Source organism: Leuciscus leuciscus (genome assembly GCF_965113295.1).
Source record: "Leuciscus leuciscus genome assembly, chromosome: 14".
Classification (NCBI taxonomy): domain Eukaryota; kingdom Metazoa; phylum Chordata; class Actinopteri; order Cypriniformes; family Leuciscidae; genus Leuciscus; species Leuciscus leuciscus.
Window position 1 is genome coordinate 31811668 of NC_138738.1, and position 18267 is coordinate 31829934.

The 18267-nt window shown below is 37.8% G+C and overlaps 1 protein-coding gene across 1 annotated transcript in view; it reads left to right on the plus strand.

Moving 5' to 3' along the window:
- The window catches only part of myo10l1 (myosin X, like 1), a 60815-nt gene extending 46583 nt beyond the window's left edge, over nucleotides 1-14232 (plus strand). Inside the window, exons 22-38 of the mRNA XM_082190143.1 lie at nucleotides 843-1637; nucleotides 3813-3936; nucleotides 4108-4351; nucleotides 4717-4812; nucleotides 4906-4999; nucleotides 5083-5138; nucleotides 5858-6000; nucleotides 6339-6533; nucleotides 7477-7634; nucleotides 7749-7872; nucleotides 8732-9029; nucleotides 9118-9325; nucleotides 9450-9586; nucleotides 9674-9797; nucleotides 10605-11084; nucleotides 12033-12224; nucleotides 13130-14232. Coding sequence (XP_082046269.1) covers nucleotides 843-1637; nucleotides 3813-3936; nucleotides 4108-4351; nucleotides 4717-4812; nucleotides 4906-4999; nucleotides 5083-5138; nucleotides 5858-6000; nucleotides 6339-6533; nucleotides 7477-7634; nucleotides 7749-7872; nucleotides 8732-9029; nucleotides 9118-9325; nucleotides 9450-9586; nucleotides 9674-9797; nucleotides 10605-11084; nucleotides 12033-12224; nucleotides 13130-13234 — 3573 coding nt within the window. The 3' untranslated portion in view covers nucleotides 13235-14232. The remainder of the gene's footprint in view (nucleotides 1-842; nucleotides 1638-3812; nucleotides 3937-4107; nucleotides 4352-4716; nucleotides 4813-4905; nucleotides 5000-5082; nucleotides 5139-5857; nucleotides 6001-6338; nucleotides 6534-7476; nucleotides 7635-7748; nucleotides 7873-8731; nucleotides 9030-9117; nucleotides 9326-9449; nucleotides 9587-9673; nucleotides 9798-10604; nucleotides 11085-12032; nucleotides 12225-13129) is intronic.
- The last annotated feature ends 4035 nt before the right edge of the window (nucleotides 14233-18267 follow it).

The window sequence follows — 18267 nt, forward strand, 5'->3', positions numbered from 1 at the left end:
CAGCATGTAGAATCAGCGTCAGGCTGTCGTTGAGAGAGAGAACTCTGATTGGCTGTTCAGTTTAGGTGTTAGCCTGTAAAAGTCCTGGCAGAAAGCGATGCATAAGGATGTAGTGTAACAACGAATTATAATTTTTTATAGTGTTGACAACTTAGTGTTAACTAATAATTGTTGCAAACTGGTACTACCAACAAAATATTAGTGCATTCCTGGAACTGGGCGTCGTTACACTACATCCTTATGCATCGCTTTCTGCCAGGACTTTTACGTGCTTTTCCCAAATCACTGAAGTGACCTCGACGTCCGGGTTAGCGGTAGCATGAGCCATCAGGCAAGTGTTATTTAAATAAACTCCTGATGTACTTACAAACTTTCCAGTGCCTCGTTTTATGAGTACAGAACCTATGTGTACTACTGTAGAAGTTTGGTACCCTTCTGGGCATTAGTGGGGTAATTTACGAGATAAAACCTTGGTTCCATTAGCGCCTGCACTAAGCCATTCGGCTGATATCTCTAAATAAACTCTAACTTTAATAATGTTCAACCAAGGGAAAAAAGGCTTCTGGGGGGGTGTTTGGCTCGAGGTCATGGTGCAAAGGACCCTAGGTTGATTTTACGCCGAACCATCCTTTTAATGAAAATTTAAGACCCCTCCTCCAAAACATATGTGTTTATTTAGATACGTGCAGACAACCTTTCAAATCATAGATTTTTTTCAAGCCTTCTGACATTGAGTCTAAAAACCTGTCAGAGTGGCAGACAGGTAGTGTGAAAGTGTTTGTAATGTTTGTTTTTCTCTAACCAGTGTTTCTGTATCTTCCCTCTCTCCTGCCCTCCTTTAGTCTCCACGCACTGCTGAGGAGGCCCGTCAGATGGAGGAAATTCTGCGTTTGGAGCGAGAGATTGAACGTCTTCAGAAGAAAAGAGAAGATGGTGTTTCTATGCTATGTGAGAGCTCGAAACAAGAACTCCGATTGCGACGCGATGCCGAGGTCCTGCGTCAAAAAAAGAAGGCTTCCCGTGTCGCCACTGAATTCCTCGAACTACTCAACACCGGAGGTCCAGAGGTCATCCCTGGTGATCCTAAACAACCTGCCTCCAGACCGGCAGCCGCCACTGAGGAAGAGGTAGACGAAGGCTTCCACGCAGAGGAGGAGTGCATACCCCTTCCAGAGATCCCTCCTCCAGCTGAAGGTCCAGTGGATCAGGAGATCTTAGCCACTCTGCCACCTCCTCCTGCCGCTTTCGCCGAAGGCACGGTAGCTTCATCTGCACCCAATGTTCCACCTGGGGCTCCGCCCCCACCTCCTCCCCCTCCTCTTCCTCCACCTCCTCCCCCTCTCCCTGGCGAAACCAAAAAGGAAGATGGAAAGCCTGAAGAGGCTAAAACGGTTAAAGAGGAGGATGGGAAAAAGGAGGGTGAGGACGTAGACCGCACCAGCAGGCTGACCGCAGCGGAGTCTCTGCCGGACACAGAGGAACCCATCTACAGCGTCCCTGGGGACGGCGAGTCGGACTATGACCAAGATGATCTTGAGGATGGACAGAGCAGCATTGCGGCAACAGACACAGAACACGCACGCAAGTCCACCTGCACCAACGCAAGCCAGGAGTCCTACAACCGCAGCTCAGATTCAGTGAGTTTTGTAGAGAGAATATGCACACATGTTCTAAGGCAGTGGCTCTCAACATGGAAGCTGGGGTCCAACAGGGGGCCACTGCAGAATTCCAGAGGTAAAACTTCGAAATAAGTCTTAAAATTATTTAGATTTAGTTATCATAATTTTAATTAAAACAATGAAAAACACCAAAAACAAAGACATAAAACATATATATTTTTTAGTTTATTTATTTTTATTACAACAGAAGTACAAGAGGTAAAAATTACATAAAACTAATACAAATTAAATAAACAATAGATAGGAGGGCCTTCAAATATTGTCTTGGACACAGGTGCGCTTTGGTGTCAAAAAGAGGACATGTAATTCCTACAGTCAAGTCAAGTCAAGTTTATTTGTATAGCGCTTTTCACAATACAGATTGTATCAAAGCAGCTTCACAGTATTAAATTAAAATAATACAACAAAGTTTGTTTCAAGAGGAATTTATTGATTGATAAAATTAAATTAAATATCCCCAAAATATCCCCAACTGAGCAAGCCAAAGGCAACAGTGGCAAGGAACCGAAAAACTCCATCAAGTGACCTAATGGTGTCCTAAAACTCCATAAGGTGACCTAATGGAGAAAAAAAAACCTTGGGAGAACCCAGGCTCCTTTGGATCTTCATAATGGTAGCCCAATTAAAGGAACAGTTCACACTTCTATTCCTTTTTAGGTTAGCTAGTGTTGGGTTAACATACATATATTTGAATACTCGCATACTGGAACAAATGCTGGATAAATATGTTATCTCTTATTGTGTAGTTTGCAATAAATGTCAGATTTGTGGGACAGACACATTCTTTGGGGACAGCCAAGCAGTTAAAACAAGACTAGAATCACATTGTGTATAAATGTGGTAATTGTATATATTATTTTCTGTCTCAGCCAAAGACTGTTTACACACCAAGACAGTACACTAGTATTGCTATGAATGTAAGAAACTGAAACATGCAAAATGGCAGCTCTATAAATACAAGTCCTGCCTTCTAAATAAAACAGCCAGCGCTCGTGCATGGCTGCCTATGACGGCTGCACGCGAACACCTCACAACACCCACCCCTGTCGGTGATTGGTTGGAACACTATTTATTTTGGTTTTGAGCAGTGTTGAAAGAAACTGTTTTTGTGTGCAGATCTCAGAGCCTAGGCTGCCTACAGAGACACGTTTTTTTGATGGCCTGCTTATGGGGCGGGCAGCTAGCGGATCGTTAGGAAAGATTAGATGAATGTGATCATTTATGTTTGGCCCTGAAATCACTGATACAACCTTTAAAGGGATACTCCACTTTAAAATGAAAATTCTGTCATCATATACTCACCCTCATGTTGTTTCAATCCTTTGTGAATTTCTTTCTTCTGCTGAACAGAAAGGAAGATATTTAGAAGAATATCAGTAACTAGACAGTTTCTGGTCTCATTGACTTCCATAGTATATATTTTTTCCTACTATGGAAGTCAATGAGACCAGAAACTGTCTGGTAACTGACATTCTTCTAAATATTTTCCTTTCTGTTCAGCAGAAGAAAGAAATTCATACAGGTTTGAAACAACATGAGGGTGAGTATATGATGACAGAATTTTCATTTTAAAGTGGAGTATCCCTTTAAGATATGGCATCACTGCATTAGTTATTAGAAGCATATCAGATATATAATGATAAATATGCTATTTAAATTTTAGTTTGGCCAGCAATCTTGGAAAATTCAGTTTTTTTCCCTTTCAGATAGATAGGAGTTGGTCTTTAATGCCTGAAATATCTGCCCGGAGACATTGCAAATATGGCCGCCAAGTGAACTGACTTTCTTTGAAAGGAACTTTGTCTTTCTCATCCTTCTTCTGGACCAAAATAGTGTCAGATTAAAAAAAAATAATTCAATTTTTTTTTAAACGAGTGCAAAAATTAACTTCACACACACAGAGGTACTTTCCAGGACAATCCATATAATTTTTATTTTTATTTTTTATACTACTAGTAATACTAGTTATAAATACTATAACCCTAACAGAAAACATTCTAAATTTTTACAATTTAAAAAAATATATTTACTTTATTTTTATATCGTTTTTTACAAAATTAATGTGGATATGCCCTCACACACGCACATGCTTTCCCACTGGCTGATCATTCACTCTGTCTGTCTCTCTTTCAGTATGCTGAGAGCGATGATGAGCATGATGGGTACGTGGACACAGATGAGGAGGTATCCAATGGTAAAGTCAACATCTTGAATGGGAACGGACCTCCGTACTTCCACAGTTACCTTTACATGAAAGGTAAGAAATCAAATGATTCAATCTTTTTATACAAAATAAAGTCCCTAATGCAATGTCTCAACTATTTTGACTCCTATTATTGTCAAATACATTATAATGTAATACCATCTCACAAAAAACAGCTTGGACAATGTTGTTCTCATGCTTTTGTCTCTTCTGTCTCATCCACAGCTGGGTTGATGATCCCGTGGCGCAGGCGTTGGTGTGTTTTGAAGGACGACACCTTCATGTGGTTCCGCTCTAAACAGGAGTCGTTAAAGTCAGGCTGGCTGTACAAGAAGGGAGGCGGACTTTCCACTCTCTCTCGCAGGAACTGGAAGATGCGCTGGTTCGTTCTGCGCGACTCCAAGCTCATGTACTATGAGAATGACAGCGAGGAGAAGTTGAAAGGGACGATTGACATCCATTCAGCCAAGTAAGTTTAAGAGAAATAGGATTATTGTGGTATCATTAGGTGTCTGTGTCAGATAGGAAAACACTTTTTGTGATTGTTGATTGTTACATTACATTTATGCATTTGGCAGACACTTTTATCCAAAGCGACTTACATTGCATTTCAAGGTACACATTTACTTTCTTATCATTTCTTGCTTTCCCTGGGAATCGAACCCATGAGCAACCCATTACAAGCGCCACTGCTCTACTGTTAGCTATATGATTTACTTGACTCTTATGACTTCTTGCCATTTAGTTTTTATCAAAAGAGCCTTATAGTACAGTTCATTCAGAAACCCTAGATCCATCTGAAGTTTTATCTAGTTTTTGTTTATCTGTTTTTAGGGAGATTGTGGATAATCATGAGAAAGAGAATGCTCTGAATATTGTGACAGATGAGAGAACATACCAGGTGTTTGCCGAGTCACCAGAGGATGCCAGGTACAGTATTCTGACAATTTTATACCCATGTGTTTTTCGTAATTGGACCAAATTGCTCTCCCTCACTCTGCAAATTTGCTCTTTTTCTCTTAGTGGTTGGTTTACCGTGTTGAGTCGGGTCCAAAATGCCACACCAGAGCAGCTACTGGAGATGTCACATGAGCAGGCCAACCCAAAGAACGCTGTGGTCAGTGTCCTTAGACTTCATGCACTTAACCTTTAAACCACCTTTCTTTTATGATAACTGTTTTTTAACACTCTTTCTCTCAGGGCACACTGGATGTTGGATTGATTGATTCAGTTTGTGCTTCAGACAATCCTGACAGGTGAGTGTTGTCTTTGTTACAGAATGCTAGAAGATAGCAAAGCTGCTGAAATTGCTTAGCACTTAAAGTTGATGTGTGTTATTTTTTCAATTTTAAAATACTTCCTCTTATCCAAGCATAACAAGCAATGCACTAATTTCACATTTACAGCGTTCTCAAGCCATTATAGTTGGGTAAATTTCTATAGTGGTGAATGGAAACTACAACAAATATAATTTTTTGCATTCATATTTACTCCAAATAGCCAAAGTCTAAATCCACAATAGCGTTTCTATGACTTTCTAAAAGAGGAAAAAAAATTGTGAGAAATTGATTACAGTGGTAAGAGAGAGAAAGACAAATTTGCAGTCTCTTTGTTGAATTGGAAACAATAATGCAGTTAATTAGTTTATTTGTAATTTAATGCCAAGGTAATATAACACAAAAAATACTGTTATTAATGTGCATTACATTTTTATTTAAAATATTTAAAACTAACGATGTTAATAATTGTGGAAACGTGTCATCACTATGAAAAGGGTTAATAATGAGTAAGCCATTTGTTGGTTTCTTAAAAAGTTATTTGATGGTATAAAAATATCAATATTTTAATGCTTTTGTTACGCTAGAGGCGCAGAAATTACACATTTCACCTTTAAACTTGTACAGCTAAATATCTGAAGATATACAGTATCTAAAGTTTTTTTCATCTGGTGCTAACACAACTTCCTTCCGAATAGGCCCAATTCATTTGTGATCATCACAGCCAATCGTGTGATCCATTGTAACTCAGACCTGCCGGAGGAAATGCATCACTGGATAAGTCTCCTGCAGAAACCGAAAAGAGACTCCAAGAGTGATGGACAGGAGTTCTTGGTCAGAGGTGTGTTACTCATCTGTAACCTGAATTTAGCTACCAAATCTAAGTGTACATTTTATGTGTGGATGATTGGTGAACATGATTTTACCAAGTACAACCTGGAAGAACGTTCCAATCAATCATTCAGATTTGAGGGACAAGTTTACAGTTTATGTCAAGTTTTGGCTTACATGTCTTTGCGAAATCATGGTGGCCGTGGTGAATTAGTTATATTGGGTAGTTGGCATTAAATGTCCATGAGCCTTATTGAATAACGGACAGTGTATATTTTATTTTCTGTAACTTGTGACCATTTCTTTAAACTGTGCATGTGTGTGTCTGTGTGTCCTATCATGACACAGGATGGCTCCACAAGGAGATGAAGGCGGGGGCCAAAAGTTCGGCTCTTAAGCTGAAAAAGCGCTGGTTTGTCTTGACTAACAACTCGCTGGACTACTTCAAGTCGTCTGAACGTAATGCATCTAAGATGGGCACTCTTGTTCTGAACAGCCTGTGCTCTGTGGTCCAGCCTGAGGAGAAAAAGTTTAAAGAGACAGGTGAGAATAACTAGTTAAAGCCAGTTAAATGTATAATATGGAATCCTGGTGCATGTCACTTGTATCATAATTTGAGTAAATCTTAGAGCAAAGTATGTCACACATTTGATTCACCATAGAAGAAGCAAAAAAGAATTGTTTGAAATTATTGGGATGCATTTGCTGTATTGTTTGCAGTCTGCCATTAGTAGCAATTACAAACTTTACTTTTAAAGCTAGAAAAGGCCTTAAACCAACGAAATCTTTAGTATTTTTTTTTTTTTAAATCACACTACTTTAAGATTTGTTTAATATTTTTGAAAGAAGTATTTAATGCTCATTTAGGTTGCATTTATTTGATAAAATACAGTAAAAACAGTAATATTTTGAAACATGATTACAATGTAATATAATTATATATTTTTTATTTTAAAATGTAATTTATTCCTGTGATGCAGAGCTGTTATTTCAGCAGTCATTACAGTCTTCAATGTCACATGATCCTTCAGAAATCATTCTAATATGCTGATTTGATGCTCAAGAAACATTTCTGATTATTATCAAAGTTAAAAACTGTCGTGCTGCTTAATGTTTTGTGGAAAAAAGTGATACTTTTTTTCAAGGTTCTTTGATGAATAGCAAGTTCAAAAGAACAGCATTGATTTGAAGTAGAATTTTTCTGTAACAATGTGAGAAAGTATTTACTGCCACTTTTACGCTTGTGTGAATGAATACAATTAATTTATTTTAGAAAAAAAGAAAAAGAATCTTACTGACTCCAAAACGTATATAATCTTACTAATAATACTAAATTGATGTCAAATACAAATATTGAAATTGTTGGTTATATGCCATCATTTTGCATTAGTTTTGAAGATTGAATATGAAAATTTTTGAAGTTATGAATGTTTTTCTTTCTATAAACTAAGTAACAGGGTGATGCTGATGTCTGATTTCACTGCAGGTTATTGGAACATCATAGTTCATGGACGTAAACATTCATACCGTCTGTACACCAAAATGCTGAATGAGGCCATGCGCTGGGTGTCTGCCATTCAGGGCGTCATTGACAACAAGGTGCCCATTGAAACGCCCACCCAGCAACTCATTAGAGACATCAAGGTAATCGTTTTTAAAAACATAAGTTTAGTCTTTGCACTCATGGTCAGAATGAGTAAAACTGTTGTTTATTAAAAATGGGACATACATTTCCTGCCTTTTCTGACATTTGTATAGGAGAACAGTGTTAACTCTGAGGCTGTGGAACAAATGTATCGAAGGAACCCCATTCTGAGATATACTCAGCATCCCTTGCATTCACCTCTTCTGCCACTGCCCTACGGAGAGGTCAGCGAAAGCCGTGAGTACCTTTCATCAGCTGAACACACAGAAAGTGACGGAAAAAGTTCATGCTGTTTATTTTTGTGCCGAGTAGCCTTTTGTGTTTGTACATCACACAAGTCAAACTACCTCATTTCATGTGGCCCGAAAGATAATTTTATTATACTGTGATCTTGTCGTATTTCCACCTCATTTCATGTAGCCAGCGAGTTCATTTCTGAAACGTATGAAGCGTATCAGTTAGCACTTCAAAACCAATCAGTTAGCACTTTTTTTTCAAGTGCGTGACATGATGAACTGATAAATTCAAATCTGCTCAGCACTTGACATAAATCACAACTAACATGATCATTTTAAAAGTGTTTAAATCACAAAATACATTTACTTACACATGTTTGAAAATTGTAATATCATATTTTACATTTACATTTATTCATTTAGCTGACGCTTTTATACAAAGCGACTTACAATTGCTATATATGTCAGAGGTCGCACGCCTATGGAGCAACTAGGGGTTAAGTGTCTTGCTCAGGGACACATTGGTGTCTCACAGTGGATTCGAACCCGGGTCTCTCACACCAAAGGCATGTGTCTTATCCACTGCGCCACTACCACCCCTCATATCTTGCAAAGGAAAACAAAGGAATAAAAATTTTTAAGTGACAAGCTTAATCACCATGCAAATAGGAATGTGATACGTTATATACTTCTTTCAGAGCAGAGTTCTTCATAAAAATAATAGACTGTTTAAAAATTCCCATTATGAAATATATGGAATTTTTTATTGTCATCAACCAAACCATAATGAGTTTTTATACCCACTGTATGATTAAAGAAAAGAGTCATCTTACTAACTTACTACTCTCTCCTCTCTGCAGTGCAAAAGGCGAAGGGTTACGGAAGCCTGCAGGATGAGGCAGTGAAAATCTTTAACTCTCTTCAGGAGATGGAGATAGTTTCAGACCCTGTTGCCATAATTCAGGGCATCCTGCAAACCTGCCACGATCTGCGGCCACTGAGAGACGAGGTGTACTGTCAGCTGATCAAACAGACCAATCACGTGCCCCAACCCAACAGCCCCGCAAACCGTGCACACTGGCACCTGCTCACCTGCATGAGCTGCACCTTCCTGCCCAGTCGTGCCATTCTGCGTTACCTTCGATTCCACTTGAAGAGGTAACAGAGAGGCATGCTTATTAAATAGCATCTTGGAGTCTCAAAGGTCATTTGACAAACACTATGTCTTTTTTGTGAATAAACGCAGGGTTAGAGAGCGCTACCCTGGCACTGAGATTGAGAAGTATGCCCACTTCATTGGTGAGTCCCTGAAGAAGACAAAGACCAGGGAGTATGTGCCCTCTCAGGAGGAGATCGCCGCCCTGCTAATCAGACAGGAAATGACAACTACTGTGTACTGCCATGGAGGAGGGTCTTGCAAGATATCCATCAACTCACACACCACAGCTGGAGAGGTGAGAGGAAGGGAGAGGCTTTTTATAATTTGAACATCTCAGGTTAGAATTGCAAAATTAAATGACACAGCCTGCCCTAAGAATTAGGATGAAAGAGATCTAATTTGTGCTTGTTTGTGTGAAGGTGGTGGAGAAGCTGATTCGTGGTCTGGCGATGGAAAACAGTAGGAACATGTTCTCTTTGTTTGAACACAATAAGGTGGCGAGCCGGGCCATTGAAAGCCGCATAATTGTGGCAGATGTGCTCGCGAAGTTTGAGAGGTAATGAAAATGTGACCGTTCATATGGTGTATTTAATGACTGACTGTAAAAGGACTGAGGCTCATCTGCACTGCTTTGCTCTTTCAGGTTGGCAGGCGGTGAGGAGGAGGAGGAGGAAGGGCCCTGGAGGCTATATTTCAAGCTTTATTGCTTTCTTGATGTGGAAAGCATGCCCAAAGAGGGAGTGGAATTTGCCTTCATGTTTGAGCAGGTGAATTGCAAAAGTATATTTTATTTTGTATACCCATTATAGAGCATTCTTTGTATTGATTCTCCTGAAAAATCAAAATTGACAGTTCTTGTTTTTTTATTAAATATTTAAGTATTTATTATAAATGATTTATCAGTGCACATTATGATTTTCTTAATTCATGTGTCCTCGTTATCTTTAATCAAAATAACTTCTCCTACTTGCAACAAAATCTTGTCTCTTCTCTGATAACACTGATGTATGTTTGAATGTTTTTAAATTCCAGCTCACATAAGAATATCTTTGTTATTTTTATCACTTTATCAGCATATTTATGAGCAAAAGTCTTAATTATATTTTGAATATATTTTTCTTGGAGAAAAATATATAATATATATACTGGATATATACTCTAAGTGGTTGCTGTTGTATATTTCTTATTTTATGTATTGCCTTTTTCTTTTTCTTTTTTACCTATAGTCTGTAATGAAGTTTGATTTTGATGATGATGAATTATGTTTTGTAATTATATTTGTTAATATTATTAATTAAACATATTATAAAGCCGAACTGCCCAAAAATTATAACTTGATTCATTACGTTAACCTATATTATATAAAAATCTAATTCACTTATATTCTGTACATTTCAATGCAAAAATAAAACAAAAATATTAAAGCAAAAAGATAATTTTGAAGTGAAGATTTGCTTCAATTGCATGTTGTGAGACAGCATCAGCAACTTCTTGGGTTCTAAAGTGATAGTTTTTTTTACAATTATTATTTCATTTCCCCTTATCTCTCCCTCTTTTTTCACCATCTCTCTTAGGCTCATGAGAGTCTCATCAGTGGTCATTTCCCAGCCCCTGAGGAAACCCTTCAGCACTTAGCAGCCCTGCGACTGCAGTACATCCATGGCGATGTGGCCCGTACGCCCTGGAGCCTAAGCAGCGTCTACCCCGTAGGACGACTTCGCACACGCATCTTCCAGTCCACTAAAGCAGGGGGTGCCGGAGTACCCGGGGTTGGTATAGCAGGGCCGGGAGCTCACACTTTGGAACGCCGGAAGACCAACTTCCTGGACGGAACGCTGAGACGTAGCTTCAAGACGGGATCGCTGAAGAAACAGCGTGTGGAGGAGGAACATATGCTGGAGATGTTCGTAAAGGAGGAGATGTCAGCCACACTGACCAGTGTGCTGGAGAAATGGAGTCGTCTACAGGGCATGCCTCAGCACCAGGCCATGCTCGGTTACATGACCATAATCAAAGAGTGGCCGGGATATGGGTCCACACTGTTTGATGTGGAGGTGTGAATCATTTCTTTACGGCTCTGGGCCTGTGGTGGGGTTACAAAAATCAGTAAGGGTTCTCTGAGTATCACGGCTATAACTAGTACGTTGTAGGGCCACCATAGTGGTGAAGTGTAGGGTTTAGTGATAGATGTGTCCCCCAATAGTGGTCAACAAATATTGACTACTACCCTCTACTACTTTGCTACATTATTTTAAACCTATCACACTACACTTGGAATTCAAAAGTGGTAAGTGTAAAAATACAGGAAATACAGAATTTCAATCATGACAAATCTGAGAGTAGTTTTGGCATGCTAATGAATATAGGTAAGGCAATGTTAATGTATTTGGTCTTAGCAGACTAGACTTGCTACTGCCATTAGATACACAAACTGTGAACATGTATTATATACTGCATAAATAGACATACATAAATCCTGCAGCAGATCTAGGCAGGTGGAGCTGGGACTAGCCAGGATTACCATACTATTTAAATGTTGAGCAAGCAATCTCATTGGCTGCAGGATCAGCAGAGGCCAATCAGCTTGTGCCACTTGGTAATGGTGTGATTGCTTGGAGATTGAATGTAGGACCTCAGCCCTTCCATCTAGAGAAACTCAATTAGAAATATACTCAAATTAAAAGCATCTTTTTATTTTAATCCTAAAAACTTTTAGCCAACTTTACCAGAAAAATAATGTTGAATGACCAACTTCAACAGTTAAATCTTGCGTTTGAACAGCAACCAGAACAGCACTGAGCATCATAAACCGTAAGCCTAGTTATGGTAAGGGTTTACATATTGCACACATAATCCATCATAAGCCAAGATTCATGAAATTCAGACTGGTCTAAGCTGCTTTTTTAGCAGGGATATTTTCAGATCTTCCACTATTATGAGAGTACATTATTACATGACATTATTAATTGCATGTGTTTGTGTTTTTATATATCTGTCTGCAGTGTAAGGAGGGTGGCTTCCCTCATGACCTGTGGCTGGGCGTCAGTGCTGAAAACGTCTCTGTGTACAAACGGGGCGAACCCAAACCACTCGAAACCTTTCAGTATGAGCACATCGTTTTCTTCGGAGCACCTCAGCCCAGCACATACAAAATCATTGTTGATGAAAGGGAGATGTTCTTCGAGACGTCTCAGGTAACACGCTTCTGTGTCTCTGTTATAAGTGCAGAATGTTGTTAAATTGCTTGTTTAAAAGCTTTAGGAGCATGTAAAGTCTTTTGAGGATGTCCACTACAGTTCAAAAGTTTGGCGTCTGTAAGATTTGTTTTTGAAAGAAGAGACCTATGCTCAGGAAGGATACATTTATCAAAAAATACAGTAAAAAAACAGTAATATTGTGAAATAATATTACAGTTTAAAATAACTGTTTTCTATTTAAGTAAATTATAAAATGTGATTTATTCCTGTGATTGCAAAGCTAAATTTTCAGCATACTCCAGTCTTTAGTGTCACATGATCCTTCAGAAATCATTCTAATAAGCTGATTTGGTGCTCAAGAAACATTTATTATTATTATAATGTTGACAACAGTTGTACTGCTTGATCATTTTTGTGGAAACAGTGACAAGTGAAAAGAAAGTTCAAAACAACAGCATTTATTTGAAATAGACTTAAGTAACATCATAAATGCCTTTACTGATAAATGTAATGCATCCTTGTTGAATGAAAGTTAAAAAATAAAACCTTACTGAACCTAAAATTCTGAACGGTAGTGTATTTAGTGTGCAGGCACTGGACTGTGAAATCCTCAAGTTCTTTAAAGGGCATCTTGACCAACCTGTCTTGTCTTATGTTGATACATTTCTGTTCCCTTAAATCACAGGTTAAGTGGTGGCAATACTGTCTTCAACAAAACTGCTAAACCAATTTTATAAACCTATATTACAACAGAAATGAAGATAGCCTCTTATACTAAATTAAATCTTTGAATCTAGGACTTCTGATTTAGTGACTATATTCCCTTTACTTGTAGTTTTTAAAGGATTAGCATGTGATTTTTAACTAGTGATTAACCAGTGTGTTTTGTTGTGTGCTTTAAGGTGGGTGAAATCACTAAGATCATGAAGGCATACATCAACATGATCGTCAAAAAGCGCTGCAGCATCATGTCCGTCACCAGCAACAGCAGCGCCTGGATGAGGTGATCGACAACAGCCAGAGCTCAAAGTGTCCAGCAACACAATGTGACGAAAGTGAGGTATACTACTGACCGTTGATGAATGGTAAAAGAGAAGGAGAGCAGAGAAGAAATACTGGAATCCTCTGTCTGACCCGTCCTAAATACAACAGCACACATTTATTTGGACCAATTTCACCTATACGAAGCACAACAAAGCCCGGTAACCTACTCAATGTTCCCACCCCTCACTGCCAGCACTCTGACTTATGACCAAACTTATTTATTTCCTTGCCTCCTCTTCTCTTCTCCATTTTGTTCCCTTCTCTCTATCCTCAGTTTTCAGTCAGTGATGTTGTACCTATCCGCCAACCACCTACAACTCCATTTATTGGTAGTTGTAATGAGGTGTGTATATTGTGCTTGTGTTTGCGCACACACACACAGGTGTATGCTTTGTGGAGCACATACATTTTGTAAAGCCATGACTGCTGGAGGCTGTTCAGAAAGCAGCCAGGAGAAAGCTATGCGTTAACATTCCCATTGAGCTCAATGGCAGCTGCTAGGCTGGTGCAGGACCCCCCAGAAATACGTGATTTGGTTTCTGCCATCTTTGCTCATGGCACTTTCACTTACAGGTTTTTTTTTGCCATAAATGCCACGTGACATCACTCTCTGGAGCCGCAGGAAAATGACATCATGGCAGCACTGATTGGCTGATGGTGCCAGAAGGAACATGCACAGTCGCTTCAAAAATATTAGTCACTGATAAAACATCTACTATATTGTAATGAAATGTGTGCTATTTATATGTTGATTCCAAAAATGTGTAGTTACGACCAGCAGGGGCCACCTGGAGTCAGTCAGCCAATGAGATCGCAGTATATCTGGGGCTGGCAGTATGTTGATATCAGCAGTGTGACTGTTCACACATCAACTCATATTTCACACATCAATGCAACAAACGTCCTATTTTGTATCAAATGCCAGAGTCTATAAATACATATGCTAAAGTGTTACATTTGATACTGTCTAGAATTATTTGTATTTACAGTAATTACAATGTTTCCTGTATTTCATTATTTTGCCAGTTATACAAAGCTTGTGTAACTTTAACTGTACCAATGCACAAAAGCATTGTGATCAGTTTGGTGATTGCGAGTGTTCAACAAAAAAGCGTGCAGGTCCTAGGCATCTCTATTTGCTATTACAGACAGAGATCAGATAATGGTTATTAAGTATTATGCTAGTAGAACCAGGTCTGCCCAATGCAAGCAATGAAAAGAGGCCCTGTCAAGTATTAAGCTACAGCAGTCTAGATTCAATAAGCATGTATTTGTACAGTTTCAATGCGTATACGCAACATTACACTTATCCAATGATTCTTTTAGAGCCTGTTCCACTAAGACATTTTTTACAGTATTGATGCAAAAATGCTGAGCCCACTTTAAGCCAATATTTTCAGAATGCAAAGCTAGATATCTTATTTACATACACTAATATTCATAAGTTTGGGGTCAGTAATATACGCTGTCTGGCCGAAAAAGTCACTGTTTGGATTTAAATAGTTTTTGAGTGATTGGATCATTATTGCAGTGATTATTATGTTTCTAGAATGTTATATGTTTGTTCTTAAAGTCAGTTCTTCTAACCCTAATTGATGGAGTGTGTAGCTTTTACTTTCTTAAACAACCATGAAGACACACACATCATGGCCATATTCCAGGATGACAATGTCAAGATTCATCAGGCTCAAATTGTGAAGAATGGTTGGGAGGAGCATGAAGAGTCATTTTCACACATGAATTGCCAGCGCTGAGTAAAGACCTTAAATTCACTGAAAGTCTTTGGGATGTGCTGGAGAAGACTTTACAGAGTGCTGGACTCTTGCATTATAAATACAAGATCTTGACCAAAAATGTATGCGCCTCTTGATGGAAATATCACAACATTTATTTCCATCAGGAGATGCATACATTTTTGGCTCTTAAGCATTTGCCTATTTAAATCCAAACAGCAACTTTTTTTGGCTGGGCAGTGTATATATATATATTTGAAAGAAATTAATACTTCTATTTAGAGTAGACACATTAAATTGATCAAAAAGTGACAGTAAAGTAATTTAAAGTGTTACAAAAATGTGGTTCTTTTGAACTTTCTCCATCAAAGAATCCTTTTTTAATTTTTTTATAATGTATAATTTTTTTTTTTTTTTACAAAAATATTAAGCGGCATAACTGTTTTAGACATTGATAATAATAAGTGTTTCCTGTGCACCAAATCAACATATAGATTTCTGAAGTACTCTGGAGTAATGGCTGCAGAGAATTCAGCTGTATATTAAAATAGAATATTTCTTTTCAATTGTAATGGTATTTGACAATATTACTGTTTTACTATTTCTGATCAAATACATGCAGCCTTGGTGAGCATAAGAGATGCTTTCAAAAGCATCTTACCGACCCCAAACTTTTGAGCATATTGTCCTTGCAATAGAATATGTGTCATCATATTTGACTGCACAGAAAAACCAGCACAAACTGAGTCAAGCGGGTCTTTGAATCCTACAAATGTGCATATAAATAATTTTAGGATGTACATAGTGTGCAGGTATTGATATTACACCCATTTACTGGACTGTAAAAGCTCGTGATCTTTAAAGTGCATCTTGACCATCTTGTAGATGCATATCTGTTCCCTTAAATTACAGGTGAAGTGACCATCTTACAAGAACTGCCTGAGTCAGCTTGACAAATGACCCTAAACATCTCATTTCACAACAGACATTGACACATTCTTGAAGATCTTTGCTCTGATCACAATTTTTATTTTGCTTTCTGGCATTTTATCATGGCCAAAGCAGCCATTTTGTGTGTTTCATGTCATGATGGAGCTCTGCTGGCATTCTTAGCAAGGTTTCATTCCAGAGAGATGACAGACAAAAGACATAACAGAGGACCACAGCACAAAAAGGGCATCATCATCCTCTGGCTCTCGATCAACACAGAATGAGTCTGAGTATGCCTGTTGTTTTTCTTTTTATGTGAGTGTAATCCTGAAGTAAACTGCGACAGTACCTGTGTAATTTTGCTGTTTGATATGCAACTATATTTGTCAGTGTAATGCAAGTTCTTTTGTGAATGTGTACTGTATGTCTGAATTTAACCATGAATTGAAACCAGGATAATGATGATGGAATATGTATGATGAAGATATTTAGGGAGCTATGTGTATGGGTATTTCTATTACAATATTGTTATGTTATATTTAAGAAACCGAATGGGAAGGGGCGGGTGAGGGTTTGCTGTATTTATCTGTTATGATAGTGTTATAGTGATAATTGGAGAAATGAAGGTGCAGGGGTATCCCTTTCATGCTGATCTTTCTAGACCCATTACAATGGATCAGCATTAAAGGGCAGCTTCTGCAGACACTGTTGAATTGTGTGAGCACTGTGAAGAAATGGATAGAGGTGACTTGACATGAATAAGTGGAAAAGATTTGAATTTCTTGTGACGGTGTGTTGGTGCACCCAGCTAACAAAAATATGTTCTAAGAACGTTTTGCTAACGTTCCCATTAAGTTATAAAGACCTTATGTATAGAGAAAACATTAAGGGAATGTTTTCTATGTTTTACCATTATGCAAGTTTTATGGGAACATTACTTTTACTTTCACTTAACTATCTGAAAAATGAAGTAGGTTAAGTAGTAACGTAAAAAAAACATCAGAACAACGTTCCATGAATGATGTTTAAATAACATTTATGTGCTAATGACATGATAGCGTTATTAAAGACCATTCTATTAATATTTCAAAAAAATAATAATAACTTTGAGAGAACCTTGCCAGAACGTTCCCTGTTAACTGGGCATTATGTGTTGAAGTAGTTGTGTGCTAAGAGGAGGTGGTGTTTCAAATTCAAAGCATCCGAGAAGACTCAGGTGCTCCCTTACACTCTTCCTCATACACACATAACACACACATAATCATAGACATACTATGCCCACACACAAAGATCAACTTTACACACGCACACAAACATAGCACGGTTGGTTGGTTCTGTCTCTCTCACGCATTCACACTGGGGTCCTTGCTCAGCTGCAGGCAGCCAGTGTAAGGCCTGAATGTAATTTCCTCATTGCCATTGTTATAATATTATAAATGATAGCTTTCTCGAGAAAAAAAAAGAATAATAGTGCTTGTTAAAATATTGAGAGAAAAAAAATCTTTTGTAACTGGCTTTACAAAATGCTTTAATAAATTATTGTAATTTATCGCAAGTTGTGGTTTCATTTGTATATTTAATACCTTGCATGCTTGACAACTTCTTGTGGTGTTTTATGTATCATCCACCAGAGGGTGCCAAAACATCTGGTTACGCTTTATATTAAAGGGATAGTTCACCCAACAATAAAAATGATGTCATCATTTACTCACCCTCAAGTTGTTCCAAACCTGTGTATTAGCAATAATAACCTGTATTCTCTCTTCAATTAAACACAAAAGAAGATATTTTAAAGAATGCTGGTAACCAGACAGTTGATGGATCCCATTGACTTCCATAGTATTTTTTCTATAGACTGTAAACAATATTTTTTCCTACTATGGAAGTCAATGGCTACTGTCTGTTGATTACCAACATTCTTTAAAATATCTTCTTTTGTGTTCAGCAGAATAAATAAACTCATACATGTTTAGAACAACATAAGAGAGATGCGGTATTATGCTACTGACATAAGGGTGAGTAAATGATTTTTGGGTGAACTATCCCTTTAATATTAAGAAAAATGCTTAGCAGCAGATCGTTAATACATAAATAAGTAATCAAAATAATTTATATTTTATTTATTAATTTGTAATTTATTAGTTATCAATTATTAATGTATATTAATTTTAATTTATATGTTGACGTTATTCTTTATTGAATTTTTAAAGGGATAGTTCACTTTGAAATTAATTTTTGGTATGTTTTAGCTTACCTCAAGGGCATCCAAGATGTAGGTGTCTTTTTTTCCGCAGTAGTTTCAATTTTGATATTTTTAGGTCAAACCGTTCTTG